At 43.6% G+C, this 13,090-nt stretch overlaps 1 protein-coding gene across 5 annotated transcripts in view; it reads left to right on the top strand.

The window, feature by feature from the left end:
* WDFY3 (WD repeat and FYVE domain containing 3) overlaps positions 1–13,090 on the top strand; it is a 128,707-nt gene that overhangs the window by 103,809 nt on the left and 11,808 nt on the right. For all 5 annotated transcript variants that reach the window (XM_081924725.1, XM_081924723.1, XM_081924724.1 and 2 more), the window contains 12 exons: positions 135–220; positions 2,358–2,438; positions 3,506–3,560; positions 4,179–4,298; positions 4,719–4,836; positions 5,434–5,540; positions 6,096–6,249; positions 6,506–6,597; positions 7,019–7,231; positions 8,736–8,883; positions 10,798–10,952; positions 12,242–12,400. In XM_081924725.1, the coding sequence (XP_081780851.1) occupies positions 135–220; positions 2,358–2,438; positions 3,506–3,560; positions 4,179–4,298; positions 4,719–4,836; positions 5,434–5,540; positions 6,096–6,249; positions 6,506–6,597; positions 7,019–7,231; positions 8,736–8,883; positions 10,798–10,952; positions 12,242–12,400 (1,488 nt within the window). The remainder of the gene's footprint in view (positions 1–134; positions 221–2,357; positions 2,439–3,505; positions 3,561–4,178; positions 4,299–4,718; positions 4,837–5,433; positions 5,541–6,095; positions 6,250–6,505; positions 6,598–7,018; positions 7,232–8,735; positions 8,884–10,797; positions 10,953–12,241; positions 12,401–13,090) is intronic.

The raw sequence follows: 13,090 nt of genomic DNA, 5'->3' as shown, positions 1-13,090 counted from the left end.
TTAAAGTACAGTTTGCAGGCGTAAGTTGGCTTCATACCTAGGTAAAAAAGGTCTGACTTTGGCTTCGTGAAAGTCCACAGCAATTACTCTTCTGTGCTTTGACAACGTTTTTAAAACCTGCCATTTCTTTGCAGCCAATTGCTGTTGAAGTATTCTCTGGAGATGGACGCAACTACCTTCTTGCTTTTCAGAAAGGAGTGAGGAATAAAGTCTACCAAAGGTATTTGTATTCATATTATTTATAATAAGAGTACAGTGGTACCTCGCAAGACGAACGCCTCGCAAGACGGAAAACCCGCTAGACGAAAGGGTTTTCCGTTTTGGAGGCGCGTCACAAGACGAATTTCCCTATGGGCTTGCTTCGCAAGACGACAGCCCATAGGGAAATCTCCGGGACAGTGGGGAAGCGCAGCGCGTCTTCCCCGCTGTCCTCGGACCTCCTCTGAAGCCTGGCGGCGGGGCGGGGACACCTCCTCCCGCTGCCGGGCTTCGGAAGGATGCCCCGATGCCGGGCGGCGGGGCGGGAAATCCTCCCTCCGCCGCCCGGCATAGGAACGATGCCCCGATGCCGGGCGGCGAGGCGGGAACGCCTCCCCCCGCCGCCCGGCTTCGGGGCGGGAAAGCCTCCCCCCGCCGCCCGGCATCGGAACGATGTCCCGAAGCCGAGCGGCGGGGCGGGAACGCCTCCCCCCGCCGCCCGGCTTCGGGGCGGGAACGCCTCCCCCCACCGCCCGGCTTCGGGGCATCGTCCCGATGCCGGGCGGCGGGGCGAGAAAGCCTCCCCCCGCCGCCCGGCATCGGAACGATGTCCCGAAGCCGGGCGGCGGGGTGGGAAAGCCTCCTCCCAAAGCCGGGCGGCAGGGCCGCGAAGCCTGGGCGCGCTGGCAACTCTCCGCAAGGAGCGCTCCCGCTGCTTGCGGAGAGGTCCGCGAAGCCTGTCCTGGACCTCTTCTGAAGGCAGGCGGGGGGCAAAAGTCTTTGTCCCCCCTGCCTGCCTTCCTAGGGGCTTTTAAATCGCCCCGGACAGCGGAGAAGTCCTCCGCTGTCCCGGGCGATTTTAAAATGCCGCCCGCCAGAAGAGGTCGGGGGAAGGCGGTTTCCATAGGAACGCATTAATTGATTTTCAATGCATTCCTATGGAAAACCGTGCATCGCAAGACGAAAAACTCGCAAGACGAAGAGACTTGCGGAACGAATTAATTTCGTCTTGCGAGGCACCACTGTACTTATAACAAGCGTATTGGCAAGGCAGCCATGGCAAAGGCTTGCCTCTTCAAAAGGGCTTGAGGGAATGTGATGTTTATAACCAATACCAATAGGGTCTGTTAGGCTTGTGTGTTGAGCATGCTCTCCTATTGATAGTAGGCAAGAATATTAATAGAGGAAAAATTGTAAACATTTGACCACAAATGAGAAACAATTCCATATTGAGTTTTTATTGACCACAAGGAAATGTTAACATTTAACACTGTATTATCCCCTGCCCTTCTGTGGCCCATTCATCCATTGTGGGAATTCCTCTTAACAGGGAGTGAGATGAAAATTAGGCCGCCGCAGCAGCTAGCCTATATTATGCTAAACATAGCCTTATTACAAAGACAAGAGAATTATTTCATCTCAACTTGCTCCCAATAATTCAGCCTGCCTTAGAAAGAGGGCAGCCAACCAGTAGAGCTCAAGAACCAGTATGTCAAGATCAACCAAAAGTGAGCTCAGTAGGCAGAAAGGGATGTTGCATTTGCTGAAAATCTCAGACACCCCAGCGACACATGTAAGGGGAACACTACACAGCATGAATATAGGTGGGGTCTCCTCTGTCCTCTTACAGATCTTCAGTCTGGGATTTTACTAACCAGAGTAATTCAGTGCCACCTCCAGAACTAGACCACCTCTTTAGTCACCCTTGACTCAAGATCACAGGATCAATGCAGATCTTTGAATGGACTCTGCTGTTCAGTTCCCTTTGTGGACACCTGCAAAAACTGTTCATTCCTGCCTTATACCTTCTAGTATTATGAACAAAAGTGGATTTGCTTGCTATGTTTTCCAAGCAGCTGAGTGGACACATATTGGGGGTAAAGTGATCCTTAAATAAACTGTTCCCAGCTATTAAGGGCTTTATGTGCTAACAGTAACACTTTTAATGCCCTCCTTCCTCTCTATCCCATGCGCACAAAAATCTCTTTTAGAACTGAGGTGTACTTTTCTTTTTACTGTTTTTTCATTGCAATGTATACTTTTAATAAAAATAGACACAGCAGCCTAATTAATTCATTAACAGTCTGGCAGTAGGCGCCACCTGAATCTTAATTGAAAGGCATTTTTGTTGATTACATTATCCTATTATTATTTTTAAGGTTTCTGGCTGTCGTTCCATCTTTAACTGACAGTTCAGAGTCTGTGTCTGGACAGCGACCCAACACCAGTGTGGAACAAGGGTGAGTGTCTGTGGTTTTTTTATTCCACGCGATAGATTTGGAAGTGAAGGAATTTACAGTATTCGTTTTGACTACTTTCTACTCATCCGGCTATTTTAAAAGTTGAACCTCCTGGTGACTTTCACTGTCTTTAATGTGTTTCCCAGTGTAAGTAGAGGAGATTTGGAGTATAAGAAAAAGCAGAAATGCAAATAAAATAGCAAGGGGCTTCTCTCTTGAAATTGACTGTGCTCACACATCATAGTAAAGGGTAAAGGGACCCCTGACCACTAGGTCCAGTTGTGACCGACTCTGGGGTTGCAGCACTCATCTTGCTTTACTGGCCAAGGGAGCCGGCGTACAGGTTCCGGGTCATGTGGCCAGCATGACTGAGCCGCTTCTGGCGAACCAGAGCAGCGCACGGAAACGCCATTTACCTTTCCGCCGGAGCGGTACCTATTTATCTACTTGCACTTTGACGTGCTTTCGAACTGCTAGGTTGGCAGGAGCAGGGACCAAGCAACGGGAGCTCACCCCATCATGGGGATTCGAACCACCGACCTTCCGATCGGCAAATTTTTGGCTCTGTGGTTTAGCCCACAGCGCCACCGGTGTCCCTCACGCATCATAGTAAACCATAGCTAAAGGTTCATCATGAATATTTAGATGTCTCCCGCTTTGCTCCTCTCCTAGCCAGAGTGAGAGCTGCAAACCACAATCCCCAGCTTAGTATCATATCAGAACCATGAGTCATGGTGGTTGCCTTGCTCCAAGCAAACCATGACTGGGAAACCAAAGCTTGTTCTTGAAGCACTCAGACAGCTACACTACACGAGCTCTAACATCAAAGCATGTTAGACTGTTAGAGGTGACCGTTTCTTGTTGGCATGTTCGTGACATTGATAGTGATCCATAGATACTAGGATGGTACAACTGTCGATTCTTTAATAGTTTAAAATCAGTTTTAATTAATATGGTAGCATGGATTACAAGGAAAAATTTGCTCTGTGTTACATGAAGTTGCTAACATTGCTCTCATATACCACTGCTAAATGGCAAGAGTACTGACTCTTTCTGCTTCTCCTTAGGTCTGGCTTGCTGAGCACCCTAGTGGGGGAGAAATCTGTTACACAAAGGTGGGAGGTGAGTATAAAGAGTGGTTTAGTTAATAATAATAATAATAATAATAATAATAATAATAATAATTTATTAATTATTATTTATATCCTGCCCATCTGGCTGGGTTTCCCCAGCCACTCTGGGCGGCTGCCAATCGAATATTAAAAACACAATACAGCATTAAACATTAAAAACTTCCCTGAACAGGGCTGCCTTCAGATGTCTTCTAAAAGTCAGATAGTTGTTTATTTCCTTTGCATCTGATGGGAGGGCATTTCATATGGCGGGTGCCACTACCAAGAAGGCCCTCTGCCTGGTTCCCTGTTACTTGGCTTCTCGCAGTGAGGGAACAGCCAGAAGGCCCTCGGCGCTGGACCTCAGTGTCTGGGCAGAACGAAGGGGGTGGAGACACTCCTTCAGTTATACTGGGCCAAGGCCATTTAGGGCTTTAAAGTTTCCTTTTCATAGTGGATTGAAATAGAATATTTGAACATGTAATATTGGGGCCAAAATGCTTTGTCACATTTAAGTTTCTGTATTTTATAAAGCGGTGGACAACTGAAACGTTTTTGGTTTTGTTACTGGGAAATTAACACCAGTGCTGTTTTGTTTTGTTCTGTTTTGTGTGCTCTCTCTACAAAGAGAGGTGAAATCAGTAATTTCCAGTATCTGATGCACTTAAACACTTTGGCTGGCCGATCCTACAATGACCTCATGCAGTATCCGGTTTTCCCGTGGATCCTTGCAGACTATGATTCAGAGGTAAACATAAAAATCTTACATTTTGTAAAATAAAAGCCTGTTCTTGGAAGCCTAAACCCCTGCACTTAAAAGTAACTCAGATTAGGGCTGGAAGCCTTGCTTTTTCAAATATTACTCCTTGTTAACTAATCTGTGAAGTAGGTTGTGGGGTGGGTGTTTCAAGGCAGTGGCTGGAGTAATGTTGCAGTGATTTGTAGAGATTAATAAAAGATATATCTGCACTTCAGATGAGAGAAAGGGACAATTGTTTTAAATCAGGCCTGAGCAGCTAAATATTTAGAGTAGTTGCCAACATTTTTAGAAACCAGTATCTCGGTATATTGAATAGAGGAGCCAGAAATAGTTGCACATGAATGTATTAAATTAGTCAGAGAATCAAATTTCTTAAGAATGGACTTTACTACTTGTTTGCTTTTAAAGGAATTGGATCTTACGAACCCAAAGACATTTAGAAACTTGGCCAAACCGATGGGAGCCCAGACTGACGAGAGGTTAGCTCAGTATAAGAAGCGCTACAAAGACTGGGAAGACCCTAATGGTAAGTGCAATAAAGCGTCTATCATCCACAATCCGAGATGGATGTAATGGAATAAATGGTACTGTGGCTTTTCCTTTAATCTGATTTTCTGAGGGCTGGAGATCCCACCAGACATCATCAGATTTACCAGCTAAGAAGCTGAGGACAGGTTTATCATTAGGAAATTTGCTGTGATTCAGTTGAGCCCCTGTGGTAAATTAATATAATAATTTTATAAAATCCTGCTTGTCTCCATCAGTTCTTGGAAATGTTTCCACTGATAAAGACATTCAAGAAATGATCGGTGAAAATGTCTCTAGAGAAACTTGTTGTGTCTAATCTGAAGCATTTAATTCTAAAAAGAGTGTTATAAAATACTGTGTGTGACATTTAAAAAAAAAGAAATATGATTAGTTGAGCACTATAACAATGTAAGTGGCTATAGTGCCAAATTATAAGCATTGAAAATTTTTTAACTATACCAATTTTAGATGTACTGATTGTTTTGGTATTAGCAAGCTAATACTGACTAAGCCTAGTAATTTAACACAAACTTCCTCATTTCCTTCCTATTTCCTTTTCCTGTTATTCCCCCCCCCCCCCCCCATTTTCTTTCAGGTGAAACTCCAGCTTATCATTACGGCACCCATTATTCATCAGCAATGATAGTAGCCTCATATCTTGTGCGAATGGAACCCTTTACACAGATATTCTTAAGGCTACAGGTAAACTATTTACTTCTGCCATTTGCTTCCAAGGTGTAATGAGCAGTGTAGGGAACGCCTTAATTCCATATTTTCCGCTCTATAAGACGCACCAGACCATAAGACCATAGTTTTTAGAGGAGGAAAGGGGGAAAGCCCTGGGGTTTTTTTGGGGGGGGGGTCAGTTCACAGTTGTGCAGCTTCTTTTGCAAAGGGGAAAAGCCCCATTTTTTGAGGATCAGCTCAAAGTTGTTGAGCTTACTTTGCAAAGGGAAAAAAATCCTGTTTTTATGGGGTTCAACTCACAGTTCTTCAGCTTCTTTAGGAAAGGAAAGGGAGCCGTTTCTACAGTTTCCAGACAGATAATCTAATCAGCCAGTCACATGTCGCTGGGGAAACAAACAGCCTCCGTCTGCAGAACATTCAACAATGGAGGCTTAGGCAAGGGGGCGGGGCCAGAAAGGGAGCCGGCGATCAACCACACATTCGCTCCATAAGACGCACAGACATTTCCCCTTACTTTTTTAGGAGGAAAAAAGTGCATCTTATAGAGCACTTCTCTTTTTCCTTCCTCAGGGCGGCCACTTTGACTTGGCTGACAGAATGTTCCACAGTGTGCGTGAAGCCTGGTACTCTGCATCTAAGCACAATATGGCAGATGTCAAGGAGCTTATCCCGGAATTCTTCTACCTCCCAGAGTTGCTACTCAATTCCAACAACTTTGATCTAGGTGAGAAAAGCCGCTTTTGATAGCATGGGTGTATTTCTTTCTTACAGAGACACCGTCGAAAGATGAACATAAAGCGGATTTTGATGTCCATTAAATAAAGATAAGAGCATTGTATGTTTTCGTCTTAATTTCGGAGACTGGTCGTTTTAAACTGCTCATTTGCGCTGTGGAGCTCATTCAGGTGTCCTGTTAAACTTTCTCAGGAAGCACACTTCATTGTGGAAATACCCTCTTTATCCTTGTTTTTGCTTTGTAGGTTGCAAGCAGAATGGCACTAAACTTGGGGATGTAATACTCCCCCCATGGGCTAAAGGGGATCCCCGCGAATTCATCAGAGTGCATCGGGAGGTAATGTATGTTCTTGTTAGAGACTACAACACCTTTTTGGCCCCCATCTGAATCTCGCTATTCTGTTTGGAAGAAAACATTTTTGGCTGATCGTTTTGCTCTTTATGTCTTTTGTACATGTTGAGCACACTGGGATTATCAAACATGTCATTGACGTAGTGAGTCCAGTTGATAAGTTCTCACCTTCCTTCTTATTAGAACTCTGTAATGAAGTTTTGTTTTTGTTTTGTTACTTTTTTAAAACAGTTGCAATGTTTTTAGAGCAGGCTATAAATTGAAGGAAAATAAGTAAAGCAGTCAAAAAGAAAGAAGGAAACTTAGTCATGGTGTTGGCTAACAGCGCCATCTGTTTCAGCAAGCAAGGCTTTGGCCACCTGTAAGCAGGTTGTGTTCCATTTAACATGCACATTTTGAATTGCAGGCTTTGGAATGCGATTTTGTGAGTTCTCACCTGCACGAGTGGATAGACTTGATATTTGGCTACAAACAGCAAGGGCCTCCTGCAGTAGAAGCTGTAAATGTTTTCCATCATCTCTTCTATGAGGGCCAAGTGGACATATACAACATAAACGATCCATTAAAAGAAACGGCTACTATAGGATTCATTAACAACTTTGGACAGATACCGAAACAGGTAATGAATGATATTTGAGTATGGTGCATCTGTGGTTCAAGACAAAGTTGGTATATTCTATTCTATTTGCTTTGTCCTTTCGGAGATTTAATTCCTTCTGTTCAAGACTTGGAGACCCTTGGCCCTTTGGGGGAGGATGGAGCAATCAGGAGTTTGAATCTCATTTCCATGGGCTTTATTCTTGCTTTAAAAGGCAAGTCACTGTTGCTTTGATTTCATAGTAAAAGTAAAAGCTGGTCATGCAAATGTGACGTATTTGAATGACAATCCTTGGAATCAGTCTGGGACAGGGTGTGGGCCTTCAGCTCATGCCATCTTTGTAATATTGCATATTAATGTCACCACATGACAGCATGACCCAAATGGAGATGAACTGGATGGTCTAAGTGTGACTCCAAGAATAAACAAATATGTCCATCCTCAGTATGTTGGTGTGATCTTGTTTCACAGAGAAGCAAGCTTACAGGTTTAGACACATAGCAGTGAATATACTCATGTTTGAATGGGATCTGGGTAGACCTTAAGCAAAGGAGGAAGGGGGGGCGCATAGCTCATCAGGAAGATCTTCTGTGCAAGGCCCATTTAAACGAATGCAAAATATGCAAAATCTTGATTTTAGTCATGCTTGCCCAATGGATCGTGCCCTTGATGCTTTCCAGAAGTAAAATGTGATTTCCAGACATAAAATATAAATATATGGAGTTCCAGGGCCTTGCACAGATCTTGACAAAGAACAAACAGCCACACAGCCAAAACATAAAGTGACTGACATTTTCTCCAAAATTAAAATTACTTGATTAGGGTTACGTTTATGGGATCCCACATAGCTGTCAGCATTGAAGCTGGTGGTAAAAATGAAAATCCTAAAAACCTGAAACATAAAAATACTAAGGCAGAACTGGATTAAAATTAACTTCTTCTGTCCCTTCAATACCTGCATATTAAAAATAAAGATAAAACTTTTTACTACCTTCCCAGAAGCTAAAATAGAGCTGACCTGTCCCTTCATCATGGAGAACGTTCCACTGCTAAAACGTCCCTCTCTAACAATGAAATTATGTGAACAGTTAGATTTTAAAGGAGTGTTTTAAAATGTTATTAAATGTTTAGGATGCAGCCTGCCAAATCGTAATAATTCTCTGTTTATGATTGCAGCTTATCTGCTAAGGTTGACAGTATTTAAACTAGCATCCTGTTTTGATAAACACCAGCATTCCATCTGCCCCTCTGACGGTCCCTTGAAAAGCACCCCGTGGTTGCTTAACATGGCTTTGAGTGCATATCAGGAGTGGCGAATACTGGTATTTCACTGACTCATCGTCACATGGTGGGCCGAGGCAACTGAAAACAGCTTGTGTGTTTCCTGTGACTGTGAAATCCATCTCTGTTAGGGAATTTATTTGCAACAAGTCTCATCGATGGTGCTGACATGTTTTGAGAGGTGTTGCTGCAAATTATTTGCAGGCCTGCTGCTAAGCCTGTAATGTTTTCTGTCTTGCTGCAGTTGTTTAAGAAACCTCACCCTCCAAAGCGAGTGAGAAGCCGAATTAATGGAGAAATAAGTGGGGTTTCTATCCCACCAGGTATTGCCAGTGGCAAGATTTTTTTTCATCATTTAGACAACCTGAGGCCTTCTCTTGCACCAGTAAAAGGTAAATGCTGCAATCAGTTTACTTTTGATTTATTTATTTTTTTAGAACTACGCTCATAGTTCCAGGCATTTTTATTAAAACATATACTGTTGTTTACCCCAGAAGAACAAGACTTCCAAGGCCGTCTATATCAATTAACATGTTTTTTTTAATCTATTAAAAATGTGAAGCGTCCTTCATTGCATCTACCGTATTTTTCGCTTTATAAGACTCACCAGACCACAAGACGCACCTAGTTTTTGGAGGAGGAAAACAAGAAAAAAATATTCTGAATCTCAGAAGCCAGAACAGCAAGAGGGATCGCTGCACAGTGAAAGCAGCAATCCCTCTTGGTGTTCTGGCTTCTGGGATAGCCGCACAGCCTGCATTCGCTCCATAAGACGCACACACATTCCCACTTACTTTTTAGGAGGGAAAAAGTGAGTCTTATGGAGCAAAAAATACGGTATGTTATGGCATGAGCAGAACAGAATATGCCAAGAATTCAGTGCACTAGAAACAACAGAACATGTCATGGCAGGTAAAGAAACGAGTGAAAACAAACCAAGCAATATATATATATATGAACCCAGTCTTTAAACTAGAGAGCGTTTAAAACAAGCTGATATTAAAATAAAGAAAACAAAACGAAGGCCAATGTGCCTCAAAGATTTCACTTGATGTGGGATCAGGATTGTCAATGGCATCTGTGCATTAGACACCTTGTTTGAACAGGGCTTGTGCTCATAGAGTGAAATGTGTAAGCAAAACCCACAAATCCTGATCCCTCGAAGTTGCGAAGAGTGTATAGTCGGCACAGATCCGGATTACATGTTGGACTCTGTTTGCATAGAGACCTATATGACTGTGGTGTCCAGTGCCTGCAGCTTGGGTGGCAAAGGCCACGCTAATCCCCCACACCCCACAATAGCCTCTGTGTTGCGATGGGGATGGCTCTAAGGGAACATCGTCTAGAAACTGGTCTTAATCATCTTGCCCTCTCTGGAGACGGTAGGTGTGTGCACTAGTGACATTCAGAGTTGTCCAGGCTGCAAGCCCAAGTTAATTTCCATGCTTCCTGACTTCGCTGGAAATTATGAGAGCACAAAAGAGCCTTCTGGACTGGGAGCCGGCCTTACATTGTGCCTGCACTACAGATCTTCCCTTAGGCTTTGCCTTGCTTCTAGCACACTGAACCATGAACAAGATTCATGTTCAAAACAAAAAAAATCCTTCCAGTAGCACCTTAAAGACCAACTAAGTTAGTTCTTGGTATGAGCTTTCGTGTGCATGCACACTTCTTCAGATACCATGCACACTTCAGATAGCATGCACACTTCTTCAGATATGGTATCTGAAGAAGTGTGCATGCACACGAAAGCTCATACCAAGAACTAACTTAGTTGGTCTTTAAGGTGCTACTGGAAGGAATTTTTTTGTTTTGACTATGGCAGACCAACACGGCTACCTATCTGTAACAAGATTCATGTTGCTAGACTGCTAGAGGACTGAACAGAAGTCTTCATACAATGGAATGGTTGTGTTTGAATTTATACAAAGTTATTTTGATACTCGCCAGCCACTTTCCCCACTGCTCTGCTGAAATGTAAGACTGATTTGAGCATTAACAAATTCCTGGAGCGTTCTCAGTAGCTCTATGTCCTTGAAAGTCTCTTATCCAGTTTCTTACACTTCTGTGTCATGGGAGTTGATAAGAATTTAACATCACTGGTCACTGTTTAAATTCTTTCAGAGCTTTCAGTAGTGTAAGCAGGTTTCTCAGAAAGATAACAAAGTTCTCGTGAAATATCCTCACTTTCTACTGTGATTGGGTATAGCTTTCACCTAATCTTGGAACAGCGAATGTTTTTATGAGCTCTTGTTTGTGAGTGCTGCTATCTTTTCTTTCTCGCTTTTCTTTCTCTCTTTGAGCAGAGCTCAAGGAGCGTGTAGGACAGATCGTGTACACGGACAAAGGAATTTTAGCAGTGGAGCAGAATAAAGTGCTAATTCCGCCAGCCTGGAATAAAACCTTTGCTTGGGGTTATGCAGATCTCAGCTGCAGGCTGGGAACCTATGAGTCAGACAAGGTTTGTCTCTCAGATTTTTGTGGCTCTTTAACTTGCATGCTTGATGATGGAAAACAATAACTGAACAAACTGCCTCAGGCAGGTGTCTTAACTGTACCCTTTTAGAAACCTGATGAACACATTTTTCAGACAAGCCTATCCAGGTACTTAGAAAGTTGATGCAGGTTTTAGTCTGAAGTTAGTTAATATTTTTTTGAAATCATAGCTGTAATGGTTATATGGGGTTGCTCGTGCGTAAGTTGCCGCCACTCCTGGCTAGGTTACCTGGTTAAACCTTTTCCTGGCTGGACAGCCCTTCACTTCGTGGCTGTTTCAGTCACTAGCAAAATCCGTCAGTGGGCGTTTCTTGAACTTCTTCCAGCAAAGAAGTTCTTTGACGCCAAGTCTATGCCTACTTTCCCTGCGCGGAAGTCTTCTGCGCAGGGTGGGTGTGGGTAGCGGAGGACCCGTGCTCTCCCCACTGGTCTCCGGCGAGGAGTCCTGGAGCCCTCTCGCCGATTCCCCCATCTGCCCCCCCTTTATCCCTGGTGTTACGCTGATTTCCTTCCCCAGCCGATGAGCTCCCTCTCTCCCTGCTGGGCCCTTCTCCAGCATCGCTTGGGAGCCTTGCCTCCACCTCTGGCTCCGATATCAGTTCCCTGACAATAGCTGTTAATTTTTATTGATAATTTTTTTGTTTTATCTTTTTAAAAAAACTGCTTTGTTGGTTTTTAACACTCAAGCGGTGCATTTTGTGAAAGCTTGTAACATAAATAAATAAATCCGGTATTTAAGCAGGCCATGGGGCAAGTTAACACTTGGCAGAAAGTTGTTTCTAGTGAACACTTCTTATGAAACCTGTCTGTCAAATGTACATATGTTTTAATTAACAAGTATAATTTGCATGAGCACCATTCTTTGGTGCAGGATGGGCTATGGTAATGACTTTAAGACTGGCCAAAATACAGAGTGAATTATGTTCCGGGGGTAGAGGATTCCAGGCTTTCTTCTCTTATTACTTGTATCCTTTCCACACTTCCCTTGCTTTGCCTCTCTCCATGAAACCAAGGAGCTGGCTCCGGAACGCAGCTTTCGAACCCAGCTCTTTGGTTGTGGATGGGAGTACTAGAAATCCATTGCCTCTCCCCTGCAACTGCCTTTGGAAGTGTGAGCTGGTTTTCTCCCAGGATGCAAGGTTGGGTGGAAGGAAATGTATCTTCCCCAACCGACCAACACAGTGATAGGATGCCGGAAACTGGCCACGTTTTGTAAATTGATGGGTCCACTGTTTTACTTTTCTACCTTCCTAGGCCGTGATCGTTTATGAATGCTTATCGGAATGGGGACAGGTTCTCAGTGCCATCTGTCCAAATCCCAAGCTGGTCATCACCGGAGGAACCAGCACAGTTGTTTGTGTATGGGAGATGGGCACCTCCAAGGAAAAAGCCAGAACACTCACTCTTAAGCAGGTAAATCTGGATTTCTGTGTCAGAAAACTGGGCCCCCAAGCATATTTCATCGGTACTGATTAAATCCAGCAAGTTGGGAGTGAACTAAGTCAGAAGGTTTTGCCCTCCTCAACTGTTGGCACATGGATAGATCACCAGAAGTTGTTGATGTTGTTTTCTGGGGGAAGGAAGAAATTCACTGTGGATTCTGTCAGAGCTCTGAACAAAATCTGCTTATTACCCTGCACAACCATAGCCTTACGTCCATGTGACTGCATGGACAATTTACTAAAACCATTGAAATACACCCCTGCTCTATGTCCTGCCCCTGTCTTTTGTCCCCATAGGGGTCTGCCTATATAAGCAAAGGGTGAGCAAAAGGCAAGGAAGGGGCTGAGAATTTGTTCTTGTTGTCAGCTAATTCTCCCCTGGTCTCCTCGCTGGCCCAAATAGGACTAATTTAGCCAGCTAGCCCTGGTGATCATCTAATTTTATTTTATTGGATTGATTTCCCCCCTAAATTGATGAATTCTGAAATTATTGTTATTCACGTTTTATACTGTATTTTATGCTGTTTTTTGTTGCATCAAATAAGTGTTTTAAATTTGTTGTTAGCCACCCGGACCCTGGTTTTCTGAACCGGGAAGGGCGGGGTATAAATAATTTATTATTATTATTATTATTATTATTATCCTTTGCTTAGGCACAGTT

The sequence above is a fragment of the Podarcis melisellensis genome (assembly GCF_964234715.1).
Source record: "Podarcis melisellensis genome assembly, chromosome: 9".
Taxonomy (NCBI): domain Eukaryota; kingdom Metazoa; phylum Chordata; class Lepidosauria; order Squamata; family Lacertidae; genus Podarcis; species Podarcis melisellensis.
Note: the sequence above shows the minus strand (reverse complement) of the source record. Positions and strands in the feature narration are given on the sequence as shown.